Below are 15,071 nucleotides of genomic sequence, written 5' to 3'. Positions count from 1 at the left end.
GGAGAGGAGGGGCGACGGCTCACCCCGGGGCGGGTGGCGGGCCGCCCAGTCCCACGGAGTCGGGCGAGCGGGTCCCATGCCCGGTCCCTCGGGCCATCACGATCACCCTCGGCCACGCCGGGAGGGGAGCCGGGTCCCACGGAGGGCGAGTCGGCCCGGGAGGCTGCCCATTCGGGAAGTGGCACCGCGTCCCAGCGGACCGGATCGGTTAGGATCGTGTTCCCGTAGGACTCGATTAGGACGCTGTGGGTGGTGGAGCCCAGTCCTGGCCCCTACTCCCTGAGACCCCGTCAGTCAGGACCCCCGTGCTCCGTGGAACCCAGCCGAAACCCCCGAGCCCACAGAATCTGTTCGGTCAGGACCTTCATCTTCCAAGGGGCTCCACAAGTCAGAACTCCCGCCACGTAGGCGCCGCTCGGGGGACCCCTCCCCAGCAGTGCGGCCGGTTGAGAATCCCCGCCTCCCCCGGGGCCCAGGAGGATCCCCTTTTGGAGTCCAGTCAGTTGGAGCGCTCGGTTTAGGGGGAGCCCACTGTGACAGAACCCGCCTCTGGGCAGCTCCTCAGGGATCCGGAGCTTCCTTTTTCCGGAATCCCGGACTAAGCGAGGAAGAAAGAACCGCCGCGGAACTAATGCTCTGGCACCGGGCCTGCACCTGTACTGGGCCGGTCACGCGTGCGCAGTACGCTTCCAACGCGTGACCCCATCCCACCTCCAGAAGGCTCCGCCCTCTTAGGTGACGCTACATTTTCGCCCCGCCCTTCCACCCCCGACGCACTGGGCCTCCCCAGCGAGGAGGGGCGCTCGCTCACACGTAAAGGGGCCCGGCCTGCAGAGGGCGGGATCCTGCCTGCCTTGGTCTTCGATTGGCCCAGCCCTCGCCAGGGTTATTCCGGGATTGGCCGATTAGTGCTCCTCTCCCCTCCCTTCCTGGAGCTTCCGTTTCCGGTTCTGACGGGTGCTTCGTCTGGAAAGATGATCGGGGACATCCTGCTGTTTGGGTAAGTAGAGGGACCAGAGGATGGGGAGAGACAGCCAGATGGGGCGAGGGGCGGCCTTAGTAAACGTAATTCTCCTTCTGCAGGACGCTGCTGATGAACGCTGGGGCCGTGCTCAACTTTAAACTGTGAGTAGGCCGCGCTAAGACTGCGGCTCCCCCGGGAGCTCCGAGTCACGCCCCCGCAGCGTAAGCCCGCCCCACGTCGTAGGCCCCGCCCCACGTCCCAGGTCGCCCTCTGGTCACGCCTCCACTCTGGTGTTTCTTCCTTAGATTCTCTGCGCCACTACGGAAATTTTAATCCGGTCGCTCGCATTATCTGTTTGACCTGTTCACATCCTCAGGGAGCCTCAGGCGCATTCCCCAGGAACAGCCCTGCCCTGGACCCTCGGCCACATACGCGCTGCCCTTGTACCACCCTGTTCACCTTGCGGGTGTGGCTTATGTGAACCGTGCACGTGGTGGCCCAGAGACCTTCGAGGTCACACAGCAAGTCAGCGGCACCACAAGGTCCGAAGCTTAGTGTTTACGGCCTTCTGAGCTGCGTTTCAGGATCGGGCCACTGAGCGTTCTTTATGTCCCAAAGAAAGCGGACACGGTCTTCCTTCTGTTTATAGGAAAAAGAAGGACACGCAAGGCTTTGGGGAGGAGTCAAGGGAGCCCAGTACAGGTAAGGTCTTTCGCACTGTTCACTTCAGAGAGTATGGTTCTTTCTCACTATGTCCTACCTAGTTTTATTTTTAACTGATTCTGTGTGAGTGAGAGTTGGAACTGAGGTTGTGTTCTTCCTTCTGCCCACTTCCGGCTCCTCCTTTATTCCTTGAGACCCTCTCTGATAAGTCAGCTCTTACATCACTTCCTGTTACAATGGTTATAATTTTTCATTATGTGTGCTCTTATTTGGCTACTGTTTGCCCCTCGCACTGGATTGTAAACGCCAGAAGAGGGGCGCTCCTGGTTCATCCTGGTGCCCTCACAGTGCCAGCATGTTAGTGCATGTGAGTGAATGAATGAATGAATGAACGAACTAACGAACAGCCTCACCTATTGCTATTGCTTTCAGAATGCTGCAGACTTGTATGTTTTTAAAATTAGTTGCCAACAATAGATTTTGAATAAATTGGGAGGTTTTATATGAAAGTTTAGATATTTGATTTTTCTTAAAGAAATCAGAAAATCAATCCTGAGGCTTGGAATTTGGGAGACCTCTTGGCACCCACTGAGTAGAGTTGAGAAGCAGGACCCCATCGAGGCAGGGCCTGGGGACTCTCCCTCATTCCAGGCCCAAACCCCTTCATATTTGTATCCTCTCACCCACACTGCTTCTGGAAGACCCAGAATTTACATATCCTACTGAATTTATTCTTGTGACTCTTAGGAGTCAAAAGAGACCTGTATGTAACATATTCATTCATTCATTCATTCATTCATTAAAGAGACCTGTATGTAACATATTCATTCATTCATTCTTTCATTCAATCAATCAATCATCAGACATGTTTTGAGTACCTACTTCATTGCCAGCCACTGTTCTCGGTGCTGGGGTAGAGCAGGGAACAATACAGATGTAGTCCCTACCTCATGGAATTTATCATGGGGCAGGACAAATACTTCTTCAACAAAGAAACAGGTGGTAAAGAGGTGATGTCAGGAGTCACAGGATGTTCATGGGGTTGCAGCTGCATTTGGAATGTGTGACAGCAGGCCCTTTGAGGTACCACAGCCAAGGTGAAGGGTTCTGTGATGCATATGGATGACAGGAACCCTGGGGAGCAGAAGTTTAGACAGTTCAGCAGTTACCTTTTATTGGGGGTCCATCTCTGGGTGACTACCCTGTTAGGATTTTCCTGCCAGTAAGTTTCATTCCACATCTAACCCTGAAAGGTAAGGATCATTTTCCCATTTTACAGATGAGAAAATGAACCTAGAGATGTGACTCAGGTTGCCTTTGGCCACACAGCACATCAGTGACAGAGTCAGGATTAGAAATTGGGTTTTTTGAACACAGAGGTTGTACTCTTCAATCACTAGACCATCTGTTCATCCATGCATGCTATATATTGCCTACCCACTGTGTGGGAGACAGTATTCCAGGCTCTGGGGTTGTGCTTTACTGTTCTAAATCAGCTGTGGTGGCACAAGGGCTCAGAAATGGTGTCAGTGGCAGGAGGGGCACCTGGACAGGAGTTTGCTGGATATTTCTAAATCTGCCACTTTCCAGCATGTTTTGTCTCCCTCAAGCCTCCTTCCATCCAGATCCAGAACCCTGCCTGCTGCTCCCCTGAAAGGCATGCTCCTTATTCGTTGTCCTCCTCACCTGGCTGATCCCTGTACCGTAGTGGCTGTGTTTGTTAGGAGCCCCTTGTGTGTCAGGCACTGTGCTAAGATCTTCTCAGCTACCCATCACCACTATCTCTACAGGATGAAGTGAGCAGAGACAGTCCAGGGACCCCCCAGGTCACCTGTGCAGAAGTGCAGAGCCAGGATTTGAACTGCAGTAAACTGCAGTTGCAGTCGGAGCCTGTAAGCTTCCTCGAAGCAGCTCAATGCCTGGCCCCCACGCGCACTTGCCCTGCTTAGGGAGCTTCTAGTTGCACACACTTCAGACTCTACTCAAAGTGGTTAAAGTAGAATTGTCATCAGTATCCCTGGGTCCAGGTCTCACACCTGCCCTCTTAACTTCTGACTCTCCAGCTCTCAATTTTCCTTTCTTCTGTGTTACCATGGCTTGTGTTAGCAAAGATGACCCTCCAGCAGGGAGCAGCAAGTTTTTCTGTACAGGGCTGCGAGATAAATATTTGAGGCTCTGTGAGTTGTATGGTTTCTGGCGCAAGAGCAGTTCTGCTGTGATAGTACAAAGGTAGCCAGTGATGATACGTAACTGGATGGGCATGGCTGTGGTTCAGTTGGCTCACAAAATATTGATGTTTTTTTCCTACTGAAAATAATGTAAAAGCCATTCTCAGTTCACAGGCCATACAAAAAAACAGGCAGCCAGGGCTGGATTTGGCCTGTGGGCCAGTTTTCTGACCCCTGCCTTAAAACACTGAGCTTAAAACTTCCCAGCACAGCAAACCTGACAAAAAATGAGTGTCTTTCTAAGTAGTTAAGGCAAAAGTCCCAGGGGAATCTCTTATTGGACAGGATTGGATCATAGGACTCTCCCTGAACCAATCAGAGGCATTGGGCTTTGTCCTCTCAGGGAACTGGCCTGAGAGCTAAGGACTGGGAAATGGAGGGAAAAGCCACACAGCCACCAGAAGGTCAGGGCTGTGACTGCAGGCTGGGCAGAAGTCACAAAAACCCACTGCAGGACTGGCTTGTGGCTCAGTGGTAGAGTGCTTGCCTTGTACATGTGAGGCACTGGGTTCGATCCCCAGCACCACATAAAAAGTTAAACAAAAATAAAGGTATTATGTCCAACTACAACTAAAAATATTAAAAAATAAAAGCAAAAGCTTACTGCATTGGACAGTGAGAATGTTAGCTGTGCCATAAAAGTGCTTTCTTACTTTCTAGGGGACAACATCCGGGAATTCTTGCTGAGCCTCAGATACTTTCGGATCTTCATTGCCCTGTGGAATGTCTTTATGATGTTCTGCATGATCGTGTAAGTCTGCCCCTGCCGGCCTCTTCTGTCTTCTTTGGGTCATTCGCCAGAATGAGAATGAATGACTTCGTGGTCATTCTGTGTCCTTTCAGTTAGCGCTTTTGGGTCATGTGTTTTGCTTCGAAAGGAAGAGCTCTTGCTGGGAACAGTGGTGTATGCCTGTGATCCCAGTGACTTGGGAGGCTGAGGCAGGAGGATCACAAGTTCAGAGCCAGCCTCAGAAACATAGCAAGACTCTTGTCTCAAAATAAATTATAGAAAAAAGGGCTAGGGATGTGGCTTAGTGATTAAGTGTTCCCTGCTTTCAATCCCCAGTACCAAAAAACAAAACAATGAAGTAAGAAGTCTCCAAGCAAGTGAGAAAACTGGGGTCTGAAGTCCCTAGCTGGCTGGTTGGAGTTTCTGTTAGAACATGGTGTCCTCCAGGTCCCATCAGTGCCTGGCATCTGCCCTGAGCCCATGGCTTTGTCCCTTCTTGCCACCTCTGCTGCATTTGCCTAGGTGGAAAATATGACTTTAAAAGGCCTATCTTGCTGCCAGATCCTACTCCAGCAGCCTTTCTAGAACATTTCTAGAAATGTATTCAGAGTTTATTTCTGTTTTTATCGCCACTTTTATTTTTTCATTAGGCTAAAAAAACCCCAAATAGATTGCTTTTCCTTCCTTTCTTGGAACCGAGATTTTATTGCTTTTGTTAATGAATCATGAGATTCACAGTAAATGGACATGGAATAAATGCTAAGTTCTAGGCCTCACCAGGTCTGTCCCCTGAAAAGGTAGAGGACAAAATGTTGACTGTCCTGAGCAATGGAGGTTCTGAATTGGGGTTTGCTGGCTCTGTGCCTTTCTGAGGTGGTTCCAGGATTTAGACGCTTTGGGGAGAAGGGGTTTGACTTTGTCTCTGGAAAGTTTTAGATCCCAGAATGAGAACCATGACATATTCCCAAAGAGACTCTTCTCAAGGTGTCCTGCCTGGCCAGAGTCGATTTGGGAGCATGAACGATTCCTGCCCAGAAACAGAGGGCTTGCGATTGTGGTCGAGTAATGTGCAGATGAGCATAGGATGTGTGACCAGGACTCACAGAAAGTGCCTCCAGCCTTTTGTCTCTGTAGGTGTCCATGCATTCGCCCTCCATCTGGGGCTGTACTCTGAACTTAAGGCCGAGGCCAGGACAGTCATAATCCCTGCCCCCAGAAAGTGCACAGTAAAACTGTGGGACATGGACCAAATAAACAAGCAGAAAGGAAACAGTCAGTTGAGGTGGCAAATGGGAAGGCAGCTCCCAGTTTCACAGGTGAGGGAAAGAAAGACTTTCTGGGCAAGTGCTGCTTAAATCAAGACCTAAAGGACAGGGGGAAACCTGCCATTTGCAGTGCTGTAGAAAAGCATGGCAGCACAGAAAGGCCAGTACTATTTACTTTGTGGTCCTTTAGGAGAAGGCATGTAAAGCCCTGATTTAGGCCAGCTTTTTAATTGGGGGCTTTGATTGGGAGAAGATTCTCTCAAGAAAGGACTTTCAACTGGGGCTGTAGCTCTGCATCCCCAGCACAAAGAGAAAGAGGGAGAGGAGAGACAGGAGAGGGAGAGACTTTTCTCAGGAAGATAATGAGTGACTTTTCTGGGAAATTAGAAAATGAAGTTGGGTGCTATGGTGCATGCCTATAATCTTAGCTACTCAGGAGGCTGAGACAGGAGGATCTCAAGTTAAAGGCCGACCTCAGCACTTTAGTGAGATCTTGTCTCGAAATAGAAATAAAAAGGGCTGGAGGTGTGGCTCAGTAGCAGAGCACTTACCTAGCATGTATGAGGCCGTGGGTTCCATCCCTAGTACTGAAAAGGGGTAGGGTGTAGTCATACATTATCTTTCTTTTATTTTATTTATTTTTATTTATTTATTTATTTTTTTAATTTTTAAATATATATTTCAGTTGTTGATGGACCTTTATTTTATCCATTTATGTGCAGTGCTGAGAATCGAACCCACTGCCTCACACATGCTAGGCAAACGCTCTACCACTGAGCCACAACCCCAGCCCCTCTTTCTTTTATTAAGAAGACACTGTCAGAAACAAAGAGCCTAGAAGTCCCCTTAAATATCCAAGAACAGGGCAACTCAAAGGACTCCTGTGCTACAAACTGTCATGATGCTATCACTGATGATATGCTAGAAAGTTCTGTGTGCATACATGAGTGTTTTGAAAGTAAAGAAGGTCAGATGAGTCCTATATATAGTCTGACTTCAGTGGTGCGTGTTGCATGAAGTAAATGTGGGATACACCCTGACCGAGGACCTGAGTGGGAGGCAAACCTCCATTGAGGGGGTTGACAGGATGCACTCGAGATGGTCCATGGCAGTGACTGCTGCAGTTGCAAAGGACGTTGGTGGAGCCCAGGGCACAGTTCATTATTCCCTGTATCCACTTCTTTGTTGGTTAAGCTAAGCTCCTTTGGGATTTTAGGAAATCCTAAAATAACTTGAAATGTGGGGAGGAATCTGTGAGTGTTTAGGGATCAGCGATACTGATATCTGTCACTTTGAAACGCATCAAATACATGTTAGATAAGTATGGCGGTATGCGCCTATAATCCCAGATTAAAATTAAAAATAAATAGTATGGTATCGTCGACTACATTCACACATTGCGCATGAGCAGAAAATGATGTAAAATAAAATAATCTCTAACAGTATTTCTCGAGCAGTAACTTCCCATCCTCATGGTCATTCTGCCCTCTGCCTTTTCTAGACTCTTTGGCTCTTGAGCCTTGGATACAGAACCCAGGATTCATTTTTCCGGATGTCAAGTCTTCATTTCTCCGTTCCTGATGACTTCAAGAATGCTTTTGACCAGAAAACCAGGGACCTTCCCAGAAAACCTAAGCTCGTGGTGGGTGGAAAAATATTCACCAAAATGCCGTGGTTTCCCAGCCATGTCACTGTTTTCAAAGGTAGTTTCATGTTGGCCTCTGAATTGGAATGTTGTCAACTTAAGGGGTTTCAGGAAGGTGTCCAGGAGGGGCCTGACATTCCCCTTAGAGGAAAGAACATGTCTAGGTCCTTCCATGGCATTGGAATCTTTCCTCTGCCAAGCTTTCACAAGAAACCTGGTTTTGGATATTTCTTGCTTTATTTTTAATAACCATCCTTTTGGTTAGAATTGCCCAAATTTTAAAAAATCATTTTAATCCAGGGGTCTGAGCAGAAGAGTTGACATTTAAGTCTGAAGTAACCTCTTTAGGGCAGTGTTTATAAAGAATAATGAGTTCAGTGTTGCTTGCTGGATCTGACAGTGGCTCTGGGCTCCCCCCACTCCCAGGGCCCTGATTTCAGATTTGTCCCCCAGCCCCGTGACAATCTGCTCGGCCACTCTGTGAGCTGAGGTCATCCCCAGGACTTGAAGGATCAGGTCACCTGTCACAGGGACACCAACCCTCCTGTTTAGACCCTAAACTGTTAGTAGGAGGGATGGGATGGACCACAGTGAGGGGTTGCAGAAGAGGAGTGTGGATAGTTGGCAGTGTTTGAGGCAAGTGTTAGGAGACAATTTGCTTTGCTTTGAAGCCCTTTGTTAAATAAAGTGACTTTGGGGGCCGCTCGTGTACACTTGTGTGAATGAGAGGGAATTTTTTGTGTATGATACTTAACCACATTCCAGAAGCTTCGGTTTCAAGTCTTCTTTTCGTGTAGGTGATTTTAAGTTTGAAAAACAGCAAGTCTTGGTCTAGGAAATACAGTGCTTGGTCCAGAAGTTTCTGTGAAAGGGAGTTCTGGTTTCGTTGCTAAAGGGGACGTTGCTGGTTGGCATCCCACATCTGTAGCTGATTGATTTGTTTTGGTTTTTGAAATCTTGACGTATAGGTAAACCTGGAAGGAGAAATAAAAGTAAATATGCAGGTTTTTAGAATTCTAATAGCATTGAAAATAAAACTCGTTTCTAAAAAGGAACTTTGGTTTATACTTTTTGGTTTATTTATTGAGATGGGGTCTCACTCTGTCGCCCTAACTTGGGCCCAAGTGATTCTCCGCCCTCACCTCCTGAGCAGCTGGTACTGTAGGTGCCTGCCACCACACCCAGCTGTTCATCCTTTTTTTTCCCCCTAAAGTAGGAAGTCAGCTTCCAAATTATCTTGGGGAAAACATCCAAGATTCATTTTGAAGCCTATCATAAAGTCAGAAAATAGTTGATACATTATCCCTTTTAAATTTCACTCAGTTAACGATGGTCAAGAATTGGGCAAATGTGATATTTGGCCTAGACCAGGGTCACGTCCAGTTTCAGGGCTACTCCATTACCATGATTGTCCTGCGTTGCTTTGATAATTTATTCCCATGTCAGATCGGGGCCTTTGTTCTTGTCATAATGACACATGCCAAGGTGTTGCCCATCCCTCCGTCGGCCCCGTGCATGGTGTGAGGACACCTTTCTGACTTCTTCAAGCTGAAACTGCAACTTCTGGGAGGTGAGGCATTGGCCTGTCAGGGAAAGGAAGCTTGTGCTAAGAAGGGAAGGCTAAGTGGAGGTTCTGTTTCAGTGGTTGTATTTTGTGCCAGAGAACTATTATCTCATTGTTACGTTTATATAACAGAGAGGCTTTCTCACATGCCTGGTGGAGGCTGCTGTACATCTCAGAAAGTGAACCTCATGAATGGTCTTGTTCTCTCTCTTTCTTTTTTTTTTTTTTTTTTTCCCACTGCTGGGGATGGAACCCAGGGCCCTCAGCAAGTGCTCTCCCATTGAACTATGGCCCCTGCCCACATGGTCTATGGTTGTGCCTCTGCCCTGGCTACGTGTCCTGTAGGGCTCATATTGGAACCCATTTTTGATTCCTCTGCCCGTCATTTTGCAGTCTTTCCTTCCTGTGGGTGCCTCATTGCACTTTAGTTTTCTTGTTAATAAAGTTTTATTGGAACATTTCCATGCCCCTTTGTGTATACATTGTCTCAGCTGCTGTGGCTGTTCTCCTACTTCAACCATGCAGTTGAGGAATTGTGGCAGAGATCATACAGCCCATAGAACTGAAACTCTCTCCGATTTGGCTCTTTATCAGAAAAATTCACCAACTCCTAAAGATGAGGGGTAGAACATGAAGGAGAATCTCAAGGTGTTCCTTTTCCCAAAACCATGCAAGTGAAGTCTGCATTTCCTGCAGTCTGGATTTCAACAAACATTATTTGTTTGCCAACAGGTTTTATCAACTTTGTCGAAAATTTAGCTAGCCACTTTCAGGTGATGTGGTTAGTAGACTGAAACCCAATTTGATTTTCCCTTGATAGTGAGGGAAGACCCCTGTTGGGCTCCCTGAGTGTCCTCAGACAGCAGTGCAGTGTGATAATGAGATCGGCTCCCCTCTGAAGTGCTTGGATTTGAAAAGCCAGCAAAGCTGTCTTAGCCAGGCTTTTTCTTTTAAATCCAACTGTTTATCTTCTTAACCAAATTCGAGTTTATGAAATATTTGACAAGCCTCCTGATGTTTCCCTGTGTTGATGAAAGGTGTGTGCTGTTTGTGTATAAAGTAGAAGGCATGCTAGTAAAAGAAAAAAATAAATTCTGCTCGGGTTTGTTTTCACCATCCCCTGGAATTCCTTACAATACAGAGAAAAGCACTTGATCTTCTTGAATCCCCTCTCTGGCACTTGAGAATACCTGGAAATGAGAGTTCAGCAATAGCAAGTATTCCTAAATGAGGAAAAGATCCGTAGCAACAAATTGGAAACAAATTCGTGGAGCTCAGTGGGAGCCCTTGCCAGCATGTGCAGGGCCCTGGGTTCCGCCTAGGACTGCAAACAAAACAAACAGACAAACAAGACAAGAACTAAATCATGTGGCATGCTGGCTTCCTTTTGGACCTGTGGATTGTTGGTCCAGGGTTGTCGAACTGCTGCCCACTCTGACCCATAGCCTGTCTTTTTCACAGACCTGGAGGCATAGTGACTTTTGTGTTTTAAAATCATTACAGAAAAGCAAAAGAAAGTGAGAGTAGTCCCTCCTTATTCAGTTTTACTTCCTTTGGTTTCCGTTGCCCAGGATCTGAAAATGTTAATTGGAAGACTCTAGAAATAAATAATTCGTAAGTCCTAAATAATTGCAGTATGCTTTTTGTGGTGCTGGCGATGGAATCTAGGGTCTGCATGCCAAGCAAGCATTCTACCACTGAGCCACACTCCCAGCCCTAGTGTATTGTTATATTTAATGGTTGGCTTTTGTTGGTTTCCCACAGTGCCTAGTTTGTAAATTAAACTTTGTCATAGATGCTTATGTATAGTAAAGATCATAGTATGTATATAGGGTTTGGCACTGTATAGTTTCAGTCATACACTAGAGGTTTTGAAATGTTCCTCCTACTATAGGAAATTCAGAACACATTTTGTTGTTTGTTTTGTGGTGCTAGAGATGGAACCGAGGGCCTTGCACAAGCTAGGCCAGGTGCCCTATCACTGTGCTACATCCTGAGTTTGAAATTCTAAATTTTTTGTCCATAAATAAAGTTTTATTGGAACATTGCCGTGCTTATTCATTTACACATCACCTCTTTCTGCTTTTCCTGCTACAAGGGCAGAACTGATTCCTTGCCACAGAGACTGTCCCTCAAAGCCTAACAGATTTGCTCTCTGGCCCTTTTGGGCAAAATTTGCTGACCTGTGAACTGGGCAGTTAAAAACTCTTAGAGGCGGATCCTGTTCATTGGTGTCTGATTCACATTGTTGTGACAGTGGTGATCAGTTGTGGACACGAGTGCAGACCGTTCTGGGGGGAGTTGTAGAAGTTATTTTAAGGTGGTTAAAGCTTTGGTGCATCTAGTTAAAGTTCATTGTGAGCATAAGAAAAAAAGTGTGCATGGGATGTAGCTCAGTGTCAGAACACGTCCCTAGCATGCACCAGATCCTGGACTCCATCTCTAGCACCACGGTGGGTGCGGGGAGAAAAGGGGTTAAGGATGATTGTAGCAGAAAATAAGATGGTGGTGCAGCTCAGACACCGGCTTTGTCAGTTATGAAGTGTGGCTTGGGGAGATATCTTGGGTCTTTCTGCACCTCCGTGTCCTCCGATATGAGGGATAGTGAAGGACAGGGCCACAACTTAGAGGGTCTGTCTGTACTCTGCCTGGCACAGAGCAGGCACTTAATTTGTGACTGTGACTTTTAATGTGATGAAGAGACCTCCTCGGCAGGTTTGTGAGGTTTAAGTAAATTGGTGTATTAGTCAGCTTAGGCTGCTGTAACAAAATACCAGTGACTGGGTGGCCATCAGAAATTATATTGTCATAATTTGGAGGCTGGAAGTCCCAGATTAATTTACCAGCAGCGTTGGTGTCTGGTGAGGGCTCTCTTCCTGGCTTGCTGACAGCCATTTTCTCGCTGTGTGTGTACATGACCTTTTCTCTGCTCACACCTTCATACTTCTCTCTCATAACAACAACAGTGTATGGGGTTAGGGCCCCACCCTTCTGACTTTGGTTTCCCTTAATTGCCTCCTTAGAGGTCCTGTCTACAAATGCAGTCACATTGGAGGTTAAGGCTGCAAGGTAAAAATTAGGAAGGAGCATAATTCAGTCGTCACACACGGTCAAGGGTCTGGCCTGTAGTAGATATTCAGCAGCTGTTATTAGTTCATCTCTTTGGCTAATAGTGCATTTTGAGGCATTAAAAAACAAAACAAGCCAGGCACAGTGGTTCATGGCTGGAGTTCCAGCTGTTCTGGAGGCTGAGGCAGGAGTTTGAGGCCAGCCTGGGCAGCATAGCAAGACTTGTCTCAAAAACAAAACAACACTGGTGTGGTCTAGGAGGACAGCCTGAGAAGGGGAATGAAGGGGCTTGGTCTGCTGGTGCTCCTGGTAGGGTGCTGTGAACAAGGGTTTCAATCCCAGCGACTTCGGTGACCCCAGGGTCCCTTGGGGGATATTCATGAAGCATAGATTCTGCTTAACAGGTTGAGGGGTGCAGGGTGAGAGTCTGGATTTCATTTCTTTTCTTCTTCCTTCCTTCCTTTTTTCCTTTTTTTTTTTTTCCTTTTTGGTGCTGGGGATGGGGACCTTCTAAGTTGCTCCCTGGTGACGCTGACGTTTCTCATCCCTGGACCACACTGTGTAGCCAGGGCCTGTGCTGTCTAAAATAGTAGCCACTAACTACACGTGACTATTTCTGTATTCCAAAGCTAAGAAACCAGCGCCTCAGTTGCAGTTGTCGTGTCTCAAGCATATTTCATCACAGTGCTGATTGGACTGAGCCACAGATGAAGGAGAGGCTGGTTAGCTTTTTTAATAAAGAACTGTCTTAGTCCATGCTGTTATTAGAATGCACGAAACTGGAGTGTGTGTATGTGTGTGTGCATGTAAAAGACACAACAAAGATTTGTGTCTTATGGTGTTTTGGAAGCTGGGAAGTCCAGGGTCGAGGGACAGCATCATCCCATGGCAGAAGGGCAAGTGTGCAAGTGCCAGAAAGCAGGGAAAGGGGCCAGACTCATCCTGTGTCAGGAACCCACTCCTGAAACATTAATGGCATCAATCCATTCACAAGGACAAAGCTCTCATGATGTAATCACCTCTTGAAGGTCCTTCCTCTCAGTAATATTGCCTTAGAGATGAAATTCCAAACTCTGGGGGTTATATTCAAACCATAGCAAGAAACTTGTATTAGTTTCTTCTTGCTGCTGTAACAAATAATCACAAAAATTTATTCTCTGGGAGTTCCGAAGGTACTAGGTAATAGTAGTTGCAGATGTGTCTTACTGGGATAACATCAAGGTATTGGCAGAGCTGGTTCCTTCTGGAATCTACGGGAGAGCGTTTCCTTATCTTTTCCAGCTGCCATTGGTGCCTGCCTCCTTGATTCATGGCCTGTTTCCTCCATCTTTCAAGCCAGCAGTGGCCTGTCCAGTCTTTGTTATGCTGCCCTGTCTCTAATTCTGACCCTTCCCCATTTAAGAACACATCTTGCTGGGTGTGGTAGCACACGCCTATAATCCCAGTGATTGGGAGGCTGAGGCAGAAGGATTGCAAGTTTGAGCAACTTATCAAGATCCTGTCTCAAGACAAAAAGGGCTGGGCATGCGACTCAGTGGTAGAGCGGTTGCCTAACATGTGCACAGTCCTGGGTTCCATCCCCAGCACCACATAAAAAGAAAAAGAAGAATAGAATTTGTAGAACATTCATCCTTTCCTATATCCCTGGGAGTTAACACCAGAGAGCTTGGGTCACCCTCAGAGTCAAAAGGCAGTTTGAATCTTCACGGGTGTGCATTGCCTAGACCTTTTTCAGATTGAAGGAATCTGCATCTGCTTGCTTATGTCTCCGGACCTCACCTTGTAAAATCTGACTGAGATAAGAGAAAGCCTTTGGCCGTGGGCCAACAGTCCAGTTCATAGAAAGTGAACTGAGGTTCCAGGACTGTATAGGGAGAAGGGAACTTGGGGTGCGGGGGCTCCCTGGTTTTATCAGACACATACCTGAGGACGAGAGCATACCGTAGGCTGAGTCAGGCTCAGGACGGGCTCAGGGGAACTTTGGTGAAAGGCTTGGTTTTGTGTGTGTGTGTTGTCTCGTGTCTGTGTGGGAACAGGTGGTGGATTGTGAGGCATGGGGTGTCTGTGTGTGTATGATGGGCATAGGCAGGGTGGATTCTGTCTTGAATTGCACTTCTCTCTCAGAACAAACAGAACTCATCCTGTGCCCTTGTTTTGTATGCCTCCTCTACCCTTTGGCATACCTGAGGTGCCAGGAGTATTGGTGCCATCCCTGTGTTTTCAGTGAGGAAGCTGAAGCCAGGTCCAAGGAGGTGACTTGCCGAAAGTCACGGAGAGTTATCAGTGGAGCTGGTAACATCTGGGTTTCCCTGACTCTTCTCAACTTCCCATGCTGCTCCTTCCCCACCTCAAAGGGGAGAATATTTGACCCGGGACCCTGCATCCCATTACATGGGTTCATCCCATTTGACTGATGACACAGATCCCATGAACTAGAGGAAGGCACTCAATATGTGTCCAACCCACAGCAGGTCTTAGGGAGATGCCACTGACTGGTGCGGCCTCTCCTGAAGCCGGAGTCACCAGGGCCATTTCTGAGTTCAGCCCATTGCATGTCCCAAAAAGTCAAAATATTTTGAGTTCCAACATGATTTCACAAGTGGAAAATTCCATTCCATGAAACTGACTCATTCATGAAATTTTTTAAAATCCTATGTAAAATTACCTTTAGGCTGTGTGTGTAAGATGTGTATGAAATGTTAATAAAGTTTGGATTTAGACTGGGGTCTGTCCCCAAGATATTTTATCATGTAGTACAAATATTCCAAAATCTGAAATCCAGAATATTTGTGTCCCATGCATTTGGGATAAGGGATACTCAGCCTGTATATTCCATGTGTCGCCTCATGGGGCCTGGGTTGGTGCTGTCATCAAAGCATCATATTTCTGTAACAAAACATTTGCACATTCACATAGTGTTGGGAAAGTGAGGACTGTGAACAG

The 15,071-nt window shown here is 47.0% G+C and overlaps 1 protein-coding gene across 1 annotated transcript; it reads left to right on the top strand.

Moving 5' to 3' along the window:
- Positions 1–924: 924 nt before the first annotated feature.
- On the top strand, positions 925–9,519 carry Smim7 (small integral membrane protein 7). Its single transcript, XM_047532610.1, has 5 exons — positions 925–1,000; positions 1,084–1,125; positions 1,614–1,666; positions 4,516–4,606; positions 7,352–9,519. Exons 1-5 carry the CDS (start codon positions 975–977, stop codon positions 7,365–7,367), a joined length of 228 nt encoding a protein of 75 aa, XP_047388566.1. The 5' UTR covers positions 925–974; the 3' UTR covers positions 7,368–9,519.
- Positions 9,520–15,071: the final 5,552 nt, after the last annotated feature.

Source organism: Sciurus carolinensis, chromosome 17 (assembly GCF_902686445.1).
Source record: "Sciurus carolinensis chromosome 17, mSciCar1.2, whole genome shotgun sequence".
NCBI lineage: Eukaryota > Metazoa > Chordata > Mammalia > Rodentia > Sciuridae > Sciurus > Sciurus carolinensis.
The sequence above is the reverse complement of the archived record's forward strand: the minus strand, read 5'-3'. Positions and strand labels throughout refer to the sequence as shown.

Excerpts from the sequence above, each read along its gene's own strand:
- Smim7 (XM_047532610.1), top strand. The coding sequence starts at position 975 with ATGATCGGGGACATCCTGCTGTTTGG. Across the intron at positions 1,001-1,083 it reads GGGGACATCCTGCTGTTTGG|GACGCTGCTGATGAACGCTG; the intron begins GTAAGTAGAGGG and ends CTCCTTCTGCAG. Across the intron at positions 1,667-4,515 it reads GTCAAGGGAGCCCAGTACAG|GGGACAACATCCGGGAATTC; the intron begins GTAAGGTCTTTC and ends CTTACTTTCTAG.